This window comes from Podarcis pityusensis, assembly GCF_964106645.2.
Source record: "Podarcis pityusensis genome assembly, chromosome: 5".
In the NCBI taxonomy this organism is placed as follows: domain Eukaryota; kingdom Metazoa; phylum Chordata; class Lepidosauria; order Squamata; family Lacertidae; genus Podarcis; species Podarcis pityusensis.
The window spans coordinates 91119988-91135719 of NC_138032.1; the positions used below are offsets into that span (position 1 = coordinate 91119988).

The following is a 15732-nucleotide window of genomic DNA, read 5'->3' on the forward strand; positions in this document are numbered from 1 at the left end:
TGGAAAAGAGGAGGTTGAGAGGAGAAATGACAGCCATTTAAAAATTTTAAAGATAAAAGCTTGTTTTCCCCTGCTCGAGGGTAGGACTCAAATCAATGGCTTCAAGCTACAAGAAATGAGATTCCAACTAAACATCAGAAATAAGTGACAGCAAGAGCTGTTTGACAGTGGAACAAACTCCCATGGAAGGTGGTGGACTCTTTCCTTGGGAGGTTTTTAAGCAGATGTTGGATGGCCCTTTGTCATGGATGCTTTAGCTGAGATTTCTGCATGGGGGTGGGCTAGTTGTCTCTCCCGGTCACTTCCAACTCTACAGTTCTATGGTTTGCCCAGCCTGATTAATTTACTTTATTTAAGGAGATGCTCTGAACTGGATGAGGTTTACTGCTAGGTGGAATTGTAGGGGGCCAACTAACGAAACCCCAGGATTGCTTACTTATGGTTCCTTGTCATCCTGGGGGGGAAAAGTGGTGAGTGCCACATGGTTTTTTGTCCTAGGCCAGTTGTAGTTCAATGTAGGGCTTTTTCCCCCAGCCGGAACTAACTTAAACTCAGCTTTGGCACCTCTCAGTTGGGTGCCATTCCCATTAAAAGAGGCACCTCTTTTTTCTAGAATAATAGCACGTGGTGTAGAGGTCAGAGTGCTGGAATCGGACCTGGGAGAGCCCTGGGTTCAAATGTTCCCTTGAAGCTCGCTGGGTGTGATGTCCATTGCCTCTCTCGGCCTAGCCTGTGCCACAGGGTCATTGTTGTGAAGCTAAACACGGGCTACACCCAAGAATTACCAGCAATAGAAGAATGGCAGATGAAGATGATGGATTTTTCGGAGCTAGCCGACCTAACTGGAAGAGTCCGCGACCAGAAGGAGTATCAAGAGTGGATTAAATTTAATGATTACTTCGTTAAATATGTTAAGTTAAATTAACTGAAAACAGCTTGCAGATACTTAATTGGCTTAGGATTTTATTGATGTTAATATGTTTAATTTCATAATGTGAAGATCTAAGGATGTTAATGTTTAAGTTAAATTTTATAAGAACTGTGATTTGGAAAACCGTTAAAAGGATATGCAATGAAATTCAACCAAGGGGAAGTGAGGAAGTCACCTAAAAATGTTAATAAGTGTAATTTTCAATAAAGCTATGATTTATGTTTGTTTGTTTATAATGTTGTGAAAACCATGGGCTACAAGGAGGAAAAAGAGGCTACAAATGTAATAATAATAATACAGTAATCCTAACATAACGCAGTAACGAACAAAACAATGACCCCCCCCCCGGAGTTTCCTGCCGCCCTTAAGTTTAGGCGGGGAGAGGCATCCCATTGCAGCCGCCTCTATAAATTTTCCCGCTCCCCGTGAGGAAACCGCCGCTTCCCCTCAAGGGATGAGGTAAAAAGACAAAAATGGCGCCCGGAGCCGCCCCGGAGCCTCCAGGCGCGGCCTCGGGCTCAGCGTATCGGGAGCCGGCGGCTCCGATTGGCCACTCGGCCGTCCAACGGGATTCCGCGGGAATCGCTTCGAGCCGCCGGGCTCCGCTTCCCGGCGTGCGCCGCTTCTCCCCTCCCTCGGAAGACTCCCTCTCCCAGCATGCACCTGGCTCCGTCTCCACCCCGCGCGGGCGGCTCCTGAGGAGAAAAGTGGCCCGGCGAGGCGAGCGAGCGGACGCGGCTCTCTAGGCCGGACCGGCAGCCTCGTCCTGCGGCTGGAGAGATGGCGTTCGTGCTGCTGGCGCGCTGCGGCCGGGGCGCCTGCTCCGTCCCCAGGCGCCTGCGCTGGGAGCCCGAGGCCGGTGAGGGCGGCGTCGGACCGGGGAGCGGGAGAAGGAAAGCGGTGGGGACAGCCGGGCCTGGCGCCGGTGGGGGGGGGCTCCGTGAGGGGGAGCGGCTGCAAGAAGTCAGCCTTAGAGCCCCCTCATCGTGGCTTCGAGAAGGCCCTGAGCCTCCGGCGCCGGTAACCGTTCCGGGTGTTGAGGAACTACAACTCCCATCGTCCCCCACCGCCGGCCGTGATAGCTAGGAATCATGGGAGTCGTAGTCCAACAACCACCGGTGACCCATAGTTTGGAAAGGCTGCTGTCACAGCGTGTTTGTTTATTTGTTTACTTACTTACTACTTGGATTTATATCCCACCGTTTTCTCCGAGGAGCTTTGCTCCCTCTTACTCATTTAATCCCGGCTACAAGAACAACCCTGTGAGGTAGAGTTGAGTTGACAGGCTGCCAAGGTCACCCCAGTGAGCTTTCATGCCTGAGCGGGATTTGAACTCTGGTCTCTTGTGCCTGAGTCTCCAGAGAGCTGCTGCCAGAGTGTGGCTGATTGCCTTGCACTGCCTTTATATCCCACCCTTTTCTCCAAAGAGCTGGAGGTGGAGTTGGGTGGTTCTGCCCGCAGACTGTCTCGCCAGAGTGGTGCATGCTCTGGTTATCTCCCGCTTGGACTACTGCAATGCGCTCTATGTGGGGCTACCTTTGAAGGTGACCTGGAAACTACAACCAATCCAGAATGCGGCAGCCAGACTGGTGACTGGGAGTGGCTGCCGAGACCATATTACACCGGTCCTTCAAGACCTGCATTGGCTCCCAGTATGTTTCCCAGCACAATTCAAAGGCCCCTGCCTGGTTTCCTGTAATCTCACTTCTTGCAGTGAGGGAACTGACTTTTAAATCGCTAAACGGCCAGCCTTGTTCCTGTGCCTTCATTCTCTTTAAAGCCCTAAATGGCCTCGGCCCAGTATACCTGAAGGAGCGTCTCCACCCCCATTGTTCAGCTCGGACACTGAGGTCCACCTCCAAGGGCCTTCTGGCGGTTCCCTCACTGCAAGAAGTGAGATTACAGGAAACCAGGCAGAGGGCCTTCACGGTAGTGGCACCTGCCCTGTGGAACACCCTCCCATCATATGTTAAGGAGATAAACAACTATCTGACTTTGATAAGACATCTGAAGGCAGCCCTGTTTAGGGAAGTTTTTAATGTTTGAAGTTTTAATCTGTTTTTACTCCTCTGTTGGAAGCTGCCTGGAGTGGTTGGGGAAACCAAGCCAGATGGGCGTAGTATTAATAATAATAATAATAATAATAATAATAATAATAAATTCACCTCCTTCCTTCCTCACCACCACCCTGTGAGGTAGAGTTAGGTTGAGAGGCAGCAACTGGACCCCAAGTTTACCTAGAGAGCTTCATGGCTGAGTGGGGGGATTTGAGCCCTGGTCTCTCGCAGGTCCTAGTCTGCCACTAATCACTCTGCCACCACTGGCTCTCCAGAGTGCCTGGAACTGGGCAATAGAGGTTTATGACCTGACTCTGCATTAAGATGGCTTTAGGTGCAATGCATTATTGTGCAATATTGCAATATTAATATCTCTTGATGTGATTGGTGGAGTGTGTTGCCATCTTCAGCTTAGGTTATTGGTATAGTGCATATTATACAGGTCTTTGCTTGTGGGATAGTTTGCATTCTGTTGTGCCTTTATGCAGGTGAGAAGGAATGGTGATGCACCCTGGAGTTAATATTGAGTCTGGTGTTCTAGTACAATTCAGGTTGCTGTGATGTCCAAAAATAGCCATGTAGGGATCAAATAAGTAAAATAATAGCATGAAGCAAAGCCTTGGAATGCTTCTAGGCTTAACGTTATGAAGGTTATTGACACTCTGAATTTGAGCACCAGTCAATTGCAGTTTCACTGTTTCATTCCCAGTCCCCATGCTAGTAGCTGCTAGTCTAGGTAAGTTGTGAGTCTCATAGGAGGCATGTTCTCTTTAAGGAGGTACACACCTTGGGCTGCAGTCATTATTCAGAAGCTTAAAGATGAATTTCATTATGAAGCCATTGGAATAGAGGTCCCCAGCCTAATGATTGCAGCTGGAGAGTGCAAGATGGAGCTGGTGGACTGGCATGGCACTAGTTAATCCTCTATTCACTGTTCTAAGTGCAGCTTCTTTATGAAACCTTTGAAAATATGATTCAATGACTCCTTCAGGTGAAGTGTTCAGTGAACTTTGATCTGGGGACCATTAAACTGATGGGTGTATAAAATATATCTCAAAGATTACTGGGAACAGACTTCTGAATGTACATACTTTGTGGTGTAATTAATGTCTGAGACCTATAGAACTAGTCTTTGTGATGTGACTTAGTGTCTGGTGATAATTAGGTGGAAAAGTGTCTAGGCTATGCATTTAGTCATTCATGATACAGAAATGTTATCACTTCAACACGATATCCTTTTGAAGACTTTAAAGATATCTGCAACAATGAAGGCTACAAACGTATTTATTTTTAAACAGTAGAAAACTTCAGACACTCTCGTGCCTTTCTGTTTACTCTAGGCTTTGTGTGAGGTGCCAAATCTCAGGTGAAACATGGCACATGTGCAGTTGCAGAGTATTCCTAGTGTGACTAATCCTCAGATCTAATTTAGAAGCATTTCTGTCTCCTGCCTTTTCCTTATACTAACAGTTGTATGCCATACACTGGCTTTGTTTGATTGCATTTTGTTGTGGTCTGCATATTTTTCTTATTAGTTTTATTGTGTGTTTTTTCAGCTTTAATAAGATAATCACTTGTTTTCTTTCTAAAATCCCCTTAGAATCTCATTGCTAATCTTATCTTGTATGTGCTTCTTAAGTAGCCTTAAGTGCTTCTAAGAATGGTCTGTTATCCACTAATGGCTATGCCTTAAGTATTGCAAGGTGTAACTGTAGACTGACATTAAAAAACAAATTGCAAAATAAATAATAATTAAAAATCCATTTTTAAAAACAAATAAAGCAGAGCACATCTCAGTATAAGTGTGTATCATTCATATATTAAAACTACATATAAAGACAATACATACAGTTGCCTAACCACAGGTATTTAAATAATTATCCACATATATAATTTTAAAATTAATATTTGAACGACATACAGTATAGCTTCTAGAAACATAAAATGTATAATGTTTTGGAGAGTGAGAGGCACTACAGTGCAACTGATTTAACATTTTGCAATTGATGGGGTGATTTTGTTCTGTTTGTTGATTCTAGTTTATAATCTTGAATGTGAAATGAATTCTTGAATTTTGACAACCTGTTTTTAGTTCTATTGAAAATTTTTATAGGAAAGAGAGTGTACAAGTTAAAAATTAAATGAAATCAAACTGAATCATTTGCTGCTGTTATTGCTGGGCTTTGAGACTTACGATATAGTTTTATTTGAATAATCTGCTTTCTTTGCTCATCACCCAGTCTCCTGAAGGCTTCTTGTAACCTGTCCTGAGCATACAACATATTAATGTTTCTGTTTGCAGTGGTGTAGTAGTATTGAACAAAGATATTTTGTTGTTGGTGCCGCTACAAATGGTCAATGTATTGTATTGCAATCTACTGGTTTACAGACTCTTTTTTATTTTTTTTTTACTTCTAGGTCATTTGGAAAACCGTGCTTGTTTTAGCTGTGCATCCCTGAGGCTAATAAATCATACGTAAGTAAACATATTCAGAAGATCACTTTCCCTCAATGGGATGCTGATCATAAATAATCCAAAGTAACTGAGTTTCCCCAATAGTTCAAAAAGTTAGAGATTAGTTTGTTTTCCTCATAACGTATGAGGAAACAAATTAATCATGCAGACATCCACAGTAGAAATGATTACAGGCGTCCCCCTACTTGCACATGGGTTATGTTCCCAGACTCCACTTGTATATGTGAAATCACGTAAAGTGGTGAGAGTGGTGTTGAGAGAGGCTGGGAAGCGGCTCTCTCAGCAGATTCTACCCACCTTCCCTGGGCAGCAATGTGCTGTTCTACTCATGTGCCCTGCCTGCCTCTGGTGACTGGAAAGTTGAATTGGGGATAGGTGGCTCCTGGGGCCCAGCACCACTGCGAGGCCTTTCGGCGTTCTCCCTGTTAGTCTTGGAAGTTGCTGGACATGGTTTCTTATCTAGTTTCTCCCCTACCCCCAAGAAATAATGTTGCTGCCCCTGCTCTCCATTTCTTCTACTCTTTTCGTGCCATTTTGGTAGCATATCCTGGTTCAAATCAGTTATTTTGTGACAGCATGCATAAATGCAGTTGCACATGAGTGGAATGCACATGAAATGGGGGTGTGCCTGTATATAAAATAAGTGCTTAAACTGAACTGGATATATTGAAATGCTCCTCAAACTTTCTGGCCTTTTTAAACAAGCCTATTAATCTGTGGTCACCAGTACCTCCCCCTTCATAGGGTAGGAATTTCCCTGTGCTTTCCTTTTAAGTTGCCAAGACCAGTGATACCACCTGATTACAGGTCAGGTACAGTTTGTGGAAAGTGTCCTCATGGGCCCCATTGAGCCCCTTGGTAGGCCAAGAATGGGGCGGAGGTTCCCATTCCCAGCTGTAAGTAATAGTCCGGAGAGAGTGAATTCTAGCTGCTGAATTCTAAGTAAAAGGCATTTCATCTTGCTTCAAACTTTTCTGTAGGTTTGGAGTAAATCCTAATATAACACACTTTGCTAAACGAAGCTGTAAACTTGTCAAGCATGAAACAAGAACTTGATAGTTGTGATCTGGTGTGCAAGTCTTTTAGCAGAATAGATTTTGTCAGAGGGCCTTTAAGGTGTAGTGGAAAGAGTGTTGGGTTTATATCTCCACTCATACAAATCTTTTTGGATGGTCCTTCATATCACTATCTTAGTTTTGTATACTCATAGGGTAAAGGTAAATGCGAAGAATTGTGGAGTACGATGTGCCATGTAAATACAAACACTCACTTCTTTTTTTACAGGACAGCTCATTTTAAATATTGCACTAGTGCCTCTCCTGTTTACGTTTGCTTTGCAAAAGGGGATTACAATCGGACTGAAGGATCAGGACAAAGGCACTTTACAGCTTTGAGATCGTTTGACCTGTGGTCACCGACTGCTAATGGAGGTGTTTTGGGGCCATGTTATCTTCCAGTACGGCAGTGGCATTCTTCACAACCCCGTTATGATGACTCCGTGGTAGAAAAGTCGCTTAAGTCTCTCAAGGATAAAAATAAGAAACTGGAAGAAGGGGGCCCAATTTATAGCCCAACAGTAGAAGAAAGCATAGTTAAAAAATCTATAGGACAGAGAATTGTTGATGAACTGAAGCACTACTATCATGGCTTTCGATTGTTGTGGATTGATACAAAAATTGCTGCAAGGATGCTCTGGAGAATTCTTCATGGCAGCACTTTATCCCGCCGAGAACGGAGACAGGTACTGAATCCATTGTATTGTTTCGGTGATTCAATTTTAGATGTCTTAAAAGCTGAGTTAACAGTTTTATTGTTTATACAGAGTGACATTAGCAATATATTATTGAAACATTTTTGCCAGTAAATGCACATCACCTTGAATATCACTGGTTGAAATAATTAATAATAATAATATTTATTAATATTTATACCCTGCCCATCTGGGTTTCCCCAGCCACTCTGGGCGGCTTCCAACAAAATATTAAAATACAGTGGTACCTCTGGATGCGAACGCAACCTGTGTCTGCGTGGGTTGCGATTCGCCGCTTCCGTGCATGCGTGTGACGTCATTTTGAGCGTCTGCGCATGTGCGAGGGGTGAAACCCGGAAGTAACGCGTTCCATTACTTCTGGGTCGCCACAGAGCGCAACCCGAAAATGCTCAACCCGAAGCTACTTCAACCGTCAGAAGGCCCTCGGCGCTGGACCTCATGTCCAGGCAGAACAATGGGGGTGGAGACGCTCCTTCAGGTATACTGGACCGAGGCTGCTTATGCATTTTCCCCCTTAAATGGCTGTACAAAGCATCATGAACATTTGTTGAAGTGTTTGGTTTTTCTGTGTACTGTACAAAGCAGCTTCTATATGCATTTAAATGGAGCAGAACATCGCTTGCATATTCTTACCCAGAAAAGTGTGCACAATTTTTCTACCCCATGGTAGAAAAATATTGAGTGACCAGTGTCCTTAAGCTACTTGCCCTCAGTGGTGTACAGGTAACTCACAGCTTACGTGAGGGTTCAGTTCTAGGGGTCCACATGTAAACACAAAATCACATAAAGACAGGAACTCCCAAACTGCCCCTCCACAAGGCAGAGGGCTGTTTACTGGGCTCAGGGACAGTCACAGGAGGACCCTGGGAAGCTTCTACACAAGTGAAATCAGTGTAAACTGCAGGTTATCTGTATATTCTTTAGCTATGCTACTCCACATAATGCTTTTCAGAAGTGAGCCCTGTTCAGTTCAATGGGGCTTCCTACCAGGTAAGTGGGTATAGGATTGCTGCTTAAATTGCTGTACATTTTTACATATCGAAAAACAAAAATCGAGTCTATTGCAATAATTGTTCACTAGATTAAATATCTATAATTTTGTAGTTTTATTTTTATGTTCTGAACAGTTGAATAGTTTCAGACCGTGTTAGAAACTTAGAAATGAAAGCTAGGATCTAAGTGGTACTTTAAATGTAGGTTATGGACGTAACAATGAATGTCTGGATGTGCTTTTTTATAACCAGAATACAAAGTTGAAAATGAATCAACTACAGCTAAAATATTATGTTCATTTTTTACATGGTCTTGTCCTTCCCCTGCCCACCCCCCTAATATTCTTAAGAGGGTCTCTTCTCCAGTCTTCAGAGAGTGGCTGGAAGTGGGGGAGGCAGAAAAGGTTCCTCCTTTCCTTCCACCCTGCAGTTTTAATCTGAAATTGTAGACGCAGTACTGCGCCCAGAGCCCAGAAACTGCTTGCACTACTGAAATTCCCTGTTGCAAAATGCTCCTAGAACAATGGGAGTTTCGAACACTGGTTTCAGAAATTTTTGCTTGCAGCATTGTCATGACACTGGAAACTATTTGTCATAGCATACAGTTTCCGAGGCACTATCACTTCTCATTTTGCAAATTTAGGCTTAAGATTTCACATTTTCATTTCAACACATCATTCAGTATTTAAAAATCATACAGTACAAGGGAAAACTCTAATAGTGCATGTTGGGGACTCCATCATCAAGTGTTCCCTTATATGGCTCAGCCACGGAGAACCTGTGACTCTCCAGATGCTGGACTTCATCTCCCAGCTGGCATGGCCAGAGTTCAGGGATGATGGAAGCTATAATCTGACAACTTCTGACTAGCCACAAGTTCTGCATCTTTGACACTGGTTCTCTTGCTTTTACTGTTGTAAAGAAAATTGCTATGCATTTATTTCTTTAACACTGTTAACAGGTAACAGTGCTTTTTTGTGCATCCATTCTAGTGACTCGCTCTTGTTCTTTACCTCTTATTAGAGGTAATAGCAAACTAAAGTTAACAGTTGAACGATTTGTATTTTTCTTTCTTTCAATGTATACAACCTATGCATACACCTGAAGTATATAGTGATTTAAAAGATGTTGGGGTTAGACTAAAATACATTTAAAACTACTATTTAATATTTTTTTTAAAAAAAACAACATTTCATATAATGGCTTCAACCCAAGTTGCATTTCTGTTTGTGCAAGGAGGAGCAAGTTCACCTTCCATCTACAGTCCCCTCCAACACCTGTATTTATTATTATCTATGGTGTTTATATCCTACCCTTTTCTTCAAGGTGATGTATTTGGTTCTGTCCCTCTTGTTTTAATCTCCAGAACAACCCTGTGAGGTAGGTTAGGCTGAGAGAGAGTGAATGGTCCAAGGCCACCCAGTGAGCTTCATGACCAACTGGGAATTTGAACCCTGGTCTTACAGGTCATGGGCCAACACTCTAACCACTATACAATGCTGCACCATTCCCAGGGATTCCCCATCTCTCAGTAGTAGATTTTTAGGGAGCGCCAGAGGATAGTCTGGTTGTGTGATTCTATCTCTGTTTTATTTCTAGAAAGCAAGCTAGCATCCAAACCACTATGTCCACAAGAGTTTAAAGAATCTAAGGACCCTATTGAGTTGATCTACGAAATAACTAGGGCTGGGCGACACCAGCTTTTCAATTTTGCAATGTATCACCAGGTAAACATCACAGTATAGTGATATATCGTGATGTTGAAAAGGAAGGAGCATTGAACCTGAAACCACCAGAGCTCTCTCTGCCCCCAGTACATGGAAGCAAGGAGCATTGGCCCCCGGCCCTGTGAGGCACTGGGGTGAAACTGCTGCAGCTCCCTCGGCTGCCAGCGCCCAGAGCAGGGAGGAAAGAGGCAGCCAGAGAAGGCACTATTGCCCTCAGACTGGTCCAGGGCTAATATTAGCTAGTGTTAACGAATGTCAAACTGAAAGATTGACTATATAGAGCTCAGTGCTTAAAAGTTCAATGTGTTTATTAGTTGCCTCCTTTCTCTAACTTTTACAATTGTAAATTTCTTCATTTTACTTACTCAAAGCCATAGATAAAATAGTTGTATTCAGTAATAACTACCACACCACTGCTTCAACTATTGTAGTTGAAATACATATATAAGAGACTTTACATCATAAGCAAAAAGCGAACATTTCAATTTGTAAATTAAGGAGAAAGGAGTCTGGTTTAAAATGAAAGCTGATTTGAATGTAACAGTGTTAAAGCAAGGAGTGCAAAAATATTACCTTGCAATTCAGTTCATTATCTTCTAACAAATTGATGTTAAGATGGTTTTTCTATATACCAAAGGTTGTTGGAAAATAATGCAGAATACAAATAAATATCATACTATGGATGACATGCTATGTCATATTGACTTGTTTTTATGGTTACTAATCTCCTTGCTTATTTGTTGCTTACAGTTCCTTCGAATATGTGCTGATCTCTTTCGGTTGGTCCCTTTCCTAGTCTTTCTTGTTGTTCCTTTCATGGAATTCCTGCTTCCCGTAGCTTTAAAGCTGTTCCCCAATATGCTCCCTTCAACATTTGAGACAAAGTCTAAGAAGGTAACTAAAATATGAATCAGCAGTTTAATACTTTGTGGCAAAACAGATGTTCTTATTGATTAAATTCCAGTTGTATTCCACTTTTTTTCCGTCATGGAACCCAATTTGTTATTTACTTCTTAGGAAGAGAGATTGAAGAAAGAGCTTAGAGTGAAGCTTGAACTGGCTAAATTTCTTCAAGATACCATTGAAGAGATCGCCTTAAAAAATAAAGCAGCCAAAGGCAATGTTACTAAAGATTTTTCCACCTTCTTTCAAAAGGTAAAATATTCCTTTTTTTACTGATGGTGTATTAGTGAAATGGGACTTCACCACCTTCTTTCTCCCTGCAGCTGCTTCAAAATTTACTCCAGGGGGTTTCCACAACATTAGGTTTCACTCATACTTTGCCTTTCTGCATTAAGCACCCAAGGTGTTGAACAACAGTAATATATAATGCAGTATAGAAGTTAATGTCAAAAAGCCACATACAACCGCAATTAAAAAGACTAATTGAAAGCAAGTGCAGGTGTGTAAGAAGAGCAGCCAATCAAAAATCAGAAGCAGAAAAACAAATCCGGCGGTCTAAAGACTTGCCCAGACAAGAAGGCCTCCATTTGCTGGTGGGAATTTAGAGAGTTTGGATTTTTGATTTCACTGGCTCTTTAATGCTGGTGAAAGGCACTAAACATGCCTCCTTGGGAGAGAGTTTCAAACCCTAGGCATGACTACTGAAAAGGTACAGTGGTACCTCGGGTTACATACGCTTCAGGTTACATACGCTTCAGGTTACAGACTCCGCTAACCCAGAAATAGTGCTTCAGGTTAAGAACTTTGCTTCAGGATGAGAACAGAAATCACGCGGCGGCGGTGCGGCTAAAGTGGTGCTTCAGGTTAAGAACAGTTTCAGGTTAAGAACGGACCTCCAGAACAAATTAAGTACGTAACCCGAGGTACCACTGTACTTTCTTGTATCCTTGCCAAACGTATTTTATACCATTAGAGATGGTAGTCAGGCTTGAAGCCATGCACTGTTGAATCGCACCAAATTATTTCTTTAAATTTTTCCAATGGGAGTTTTTGGTGATTGGTGGGTTGACTTGCTCCCCGTCCAAAAGTTTTAGGTTCAGAGTTTGACAGCCTTTTGTCCTCCTCCTTAGAGCTATCTATGCTGAATCCCTCTTCATTTCCAGTGGATTCAGCTATCAGACCTCCAAGGCAGTTGGTTGTGGTTTCTGGTCACCAGAAGTGATTTACTCTGTGGGGAAGATTAATGACACTGGCTTCCTGGCAGCAGGGGTGCTGCTGTTTACTGAGAGAAGGGGAGCTCTGCTTCAGGGCGCCCCGCGCGCCGGGCGGCAGGCTGCTATCCGCAGCATGGAGAGCCCAGCGGGAGTTCCCGCAGGGCTCCCCATGCTGCGGATGTCTGCCTGGCGCGCGGGGCGCTCTGCTTCAGGGGGTTCGTAGCGCCGGGCGGCAGGCTGCTATCCGCAGCCTAGGGAGCCCTGCAGGAGTTCCCGTAGGGCTCCCCACGCTGCGGATAGCTTCCTGAAGCCTGGAGAGCGAGAGGGGTCGGTGCGCACCGACCCCTCTCGCTCTCCAAGCTTCAGCGAAAGCCTGTATTTGCCCCATAGGGCACACACACATTTCCCCTTCATTTTTGGAGGGGGAAAAGTGCATCCTATAGGGCGAAAATACGGTATATCTGCATTCCTAACTTCACTGTACTCAAATATAGTCGTATCTTGGAAGCCGAACGCCTTGGCTCCTGAACAAATCGGTTCCCGAACGATCGAAACCCGGAAGAGTGTTCCAGTTTTTGAATGATTTTCGGAAGCTGAATGTCCGGTGCAGATTTCCCCTTCATTTTTGGAGGGGAAAAAGTGCGTCCTATAGGGCGAAAAATACGGTAAATGAAAATGGTAGGCATTTAAAAGAGAATTGCAGGATAGGGGACCCAAATACTTTGAACTGCTACAGGTTACTTAAAAAATAGATAGCTTCAGATTTTTAAAAATGTAAAGAGCACATATAGTGTTCTTCCATGCATAAGCCCCCATTTTCAAAACTGTTGAAATACAGCTTGTCCAGTCTGGTTAACAACCAATTTAAGATGACAACACTGCTTCATTCAGTACAGCCTTCTAGCTTATGGCCTGCCCCACTCAAATGTGTGCTTGCCTTTGTCCAGCTACAGAACGTTCAGACTGGAGTTGGGGTTGTCAGTGATTGCCACCTGCATTGCACTTCCTATTCTCAGTGTATCAAAAATCTAGCAGCAGTAGCGAATAACCCTTTTCCTTTTGTGTAGAGGCTTTTAAGCAGAGGTCGGATAACAGCCTACCATGGATGTTGTAGCTGTGAACTTCCTGCTTTGGCATGAATTGGTCAACGAGGGTGGGAAACCTAAGACCTGTGTTCTCTGGGCCTGCTCTGCATCCTCCTTAAGTGCCTGGCTGGGATGCGTACTTGAATGGTGGCAATTCTTCTTGCTTGTCTGATAGAGTTATATGTAGGTGCTATGGCCGTTGCTTCAAAGGAAAACTGAATTTTTCACTTGATTCCAAATTACATAAGTGTGGAGTCATGAGACTGAGACTTATCCCATATGTTATTAAAGAACTGCACATTTCTTAAATAAAAGTTGAGGGAATGTAGCTTTAAGTCTTATAACATGTGTTTTCTACTTTCAGATCCGTGAAACTGGTGAAAGACCAAGCAATGAAGAAATTTTACGATTCTCTAAACTATTTGAAGATGAGCTAACCCTTGATAATCTCACAAGACCTCAATTGGTTGCTCTCTGTAAACTGTTAGAACTTCAGTCAATCGGGACAAATAATTTTCTACGTTTTCAGCTAATAATGAGGTTGAGATCTATAAAAGCAGATGATAAAGTAAGAGAATTCCCTTTTGCTACAAATTTTCCAGTTGCTTCTGTTGTTTCTAATGGCTTTTAAAATTACTTTAAGCAACTGCATTGTGGAATGCAGAATTTCATTCATCTGGGAATGTTGGGTCTTTTTCACAATTAGACTTGCTATGGGGCAGCTATAATCTTACCACGAAACATAGAACAGTTGATTAGAACATTCTTGGCAGCCCTTGTTTGGCACTAAACCGAATTCCATCCTGTAATGATATCCTGCTTTCTCGTAATGATTGTATTATTAGGTGACAAAGATAATTTCTTCACAGTGATGAGTATAGTTATTGATATTTGTGTCTGTCTAGCTGATCGCTGAGGAAAATGTGGATAGCCTGACGGTTAAAGAGCTACAAGCAGCATGTCGTGCAAGAGGCATGAGAGCACTTGGCGTAACAGAAGACCGTTTGAGGGATCAGCTTAAGCAGGTACTGATGAAGAAAGAAGGGACATGAGCTTTTGATCACCCCAAAGCAGCTCGTGCTGTGTGTGTTTTGGCATTGCCTCTTGGTCCTTCATTTGTGATTCGAGGACCCGCCTCCCGCTCATGAATAATAAAGACACGTGGACACAGTATATAAGGTTAATGGGCTAGAAAAGGCCACAACTTTATTGATTACAGCATGTGAGAGGTATTGGCTTAGGCATTGGACCAACACTAAATTTTGACTCCACCCACTCGGAGGGGGGTGAGTCTGTCTAGGGTTAACCACCAGTAGGGGGAGCCTGTTGATGCAAATACAACTATAAGCTCTCCCCTGATGTCACCGGGGGTCGTGCCATGGCCTCCAACCACGCAGGGCATCGGACAGGATCCATGACCACTGGATTCCTTCAACGGAATACCCATGAGTGAAGGGATAGGCGATGGCCACACCCTGCCCTTCCACACACCAACAACACATTCCAATGCCTAACCGCCAAATACTGAGAAAGTTGTGACGATTGCTACGAGGTAGGCGAAAAAACCCAAGAGGCTGGTGCCAATTTGCCAATTGGGAAAAAACTCCTACTAGGCCCCCCGGACAACCAAGGCGACCAACCATAGGTCTATAGCAAGGTCAAGCGAGAACCTACGCACTAAAGGGAGTGGTGGGTGGGTGACTTGAAGAATTCCGGCAGCGCAATGGCGGGGAAAGCTGGCACGGCCGCATTTGAGCGACTAAACCACGCCCCCGAGCTGCCACCCGATTGGGTGCCGTTCCAGGGGGTGTGGCGCGACAGTGGCAAGCAGGGACCGGAACGCCCCCTGCGCATCGCGGGAACCAGTTCCCGGTCACAATCCCTCCCCTCCGGGAGGAGGAGAGGTTGTACCAGAAGTAATGTATTTAGCATTAAACCTAGAAATGTATACTCTGTTCTGACCAAACTAAGCTTCCTAGAGCAAAGGCCTTCCAACACTTCCAAAGTTGACGCCTTAGCCACAAGAGGGCCGTGAAAATTAGTGTCCCAAGCTTTTTAGGCTCGTCTACCCATTGGTTGCCAGATGTGAACTATGTTGTCATTTTTTCTGCTCTCCTACCCCACTGTCATACCATTCCAACCCTCCTAGTCCTGTGATGTCCACAATCTTTGCATTGAGCAGGTATGTTGCTATGAGGCAAATATACTTGCCGCAAACTCAGTGTCCCACACTGAGAGTTGTTTACCTAGGAAAGACTATCTGTTATCAGATATCTGTTTAACATGATATTCTCCTGCCCCAAATCCTTGATGAGCAGCACTTTTATTCAGAAGTTCACTAGCAGTTGAAAAATAAATGGATTAAGGTTGATTTACCCAGTTCATAAGTGTTTTGGAGTGCAGAAAGATGTACTGTTCTAATACTTTATCTTTTAATTGCAGTGGTTAGACTTGCATCTGAACCAGGAAATCCCAACTTCACTGCTTATTTTATCCAGAGCTATGTACCTTCCAGATACTCTTTCACCAGCTGACCAGCTTAAAACAACCCTGCAAACACTACCTGAAAGTGTGGT

General features: G+C 43.6%; 1 protein-coding gene across 3 annotated transcripts in view; it reads left to right on the plus strand.

Moving 5' to 3' along the window:
- Positions 1 to 1597: 1597 nt before the first annotated feature.
- Positions 1598 to 15732, plus strand: part of LETM1 (leucine zipper and EF-hand containing transmembrane protein 1) — a 31674-nt gene continuing 17539 nt past the window's right edge. For 2 of the 3 annotated variants that reach the window (XM_081005483.1, XM_081005485.1), the window contains exons 1-8: positions 1599 to 1790; positions 5407 to 5464; positions 6749 to 7205; positions 10705 to 10848; positions 10972 to 11109; positions 13521 to 13724; positions 14062 to 14181; positions 15599 to 15730. In XM_081005483.1, the coding sequence (XP_080861609.1) occupies positions 1712 to 1790; positions 5407 to 5464; positions 6749 to 7205; positions 10705 to 10848; positions 10972 to 11109; positions 13521 to 13724; positions 14062 to 14181; positions 15599 to 15730 (1332 nt within the window). In that variant the 5' untranslated portion in view covers positions 1599 to 1711. Of the gene's footprint in view, positions 1791 to 5406; positions 5465 to 6748; positions 7206 to 10704; positions 10849 to 10971; positions 11110 to 13520; positions 13725 to 14061; positions 14182 to 15598; positions 15731 to 15732 lie in introns of all 3 variants that reach the window. The other variant, XM_081005484.1, reaches the window with a different exon arrangement.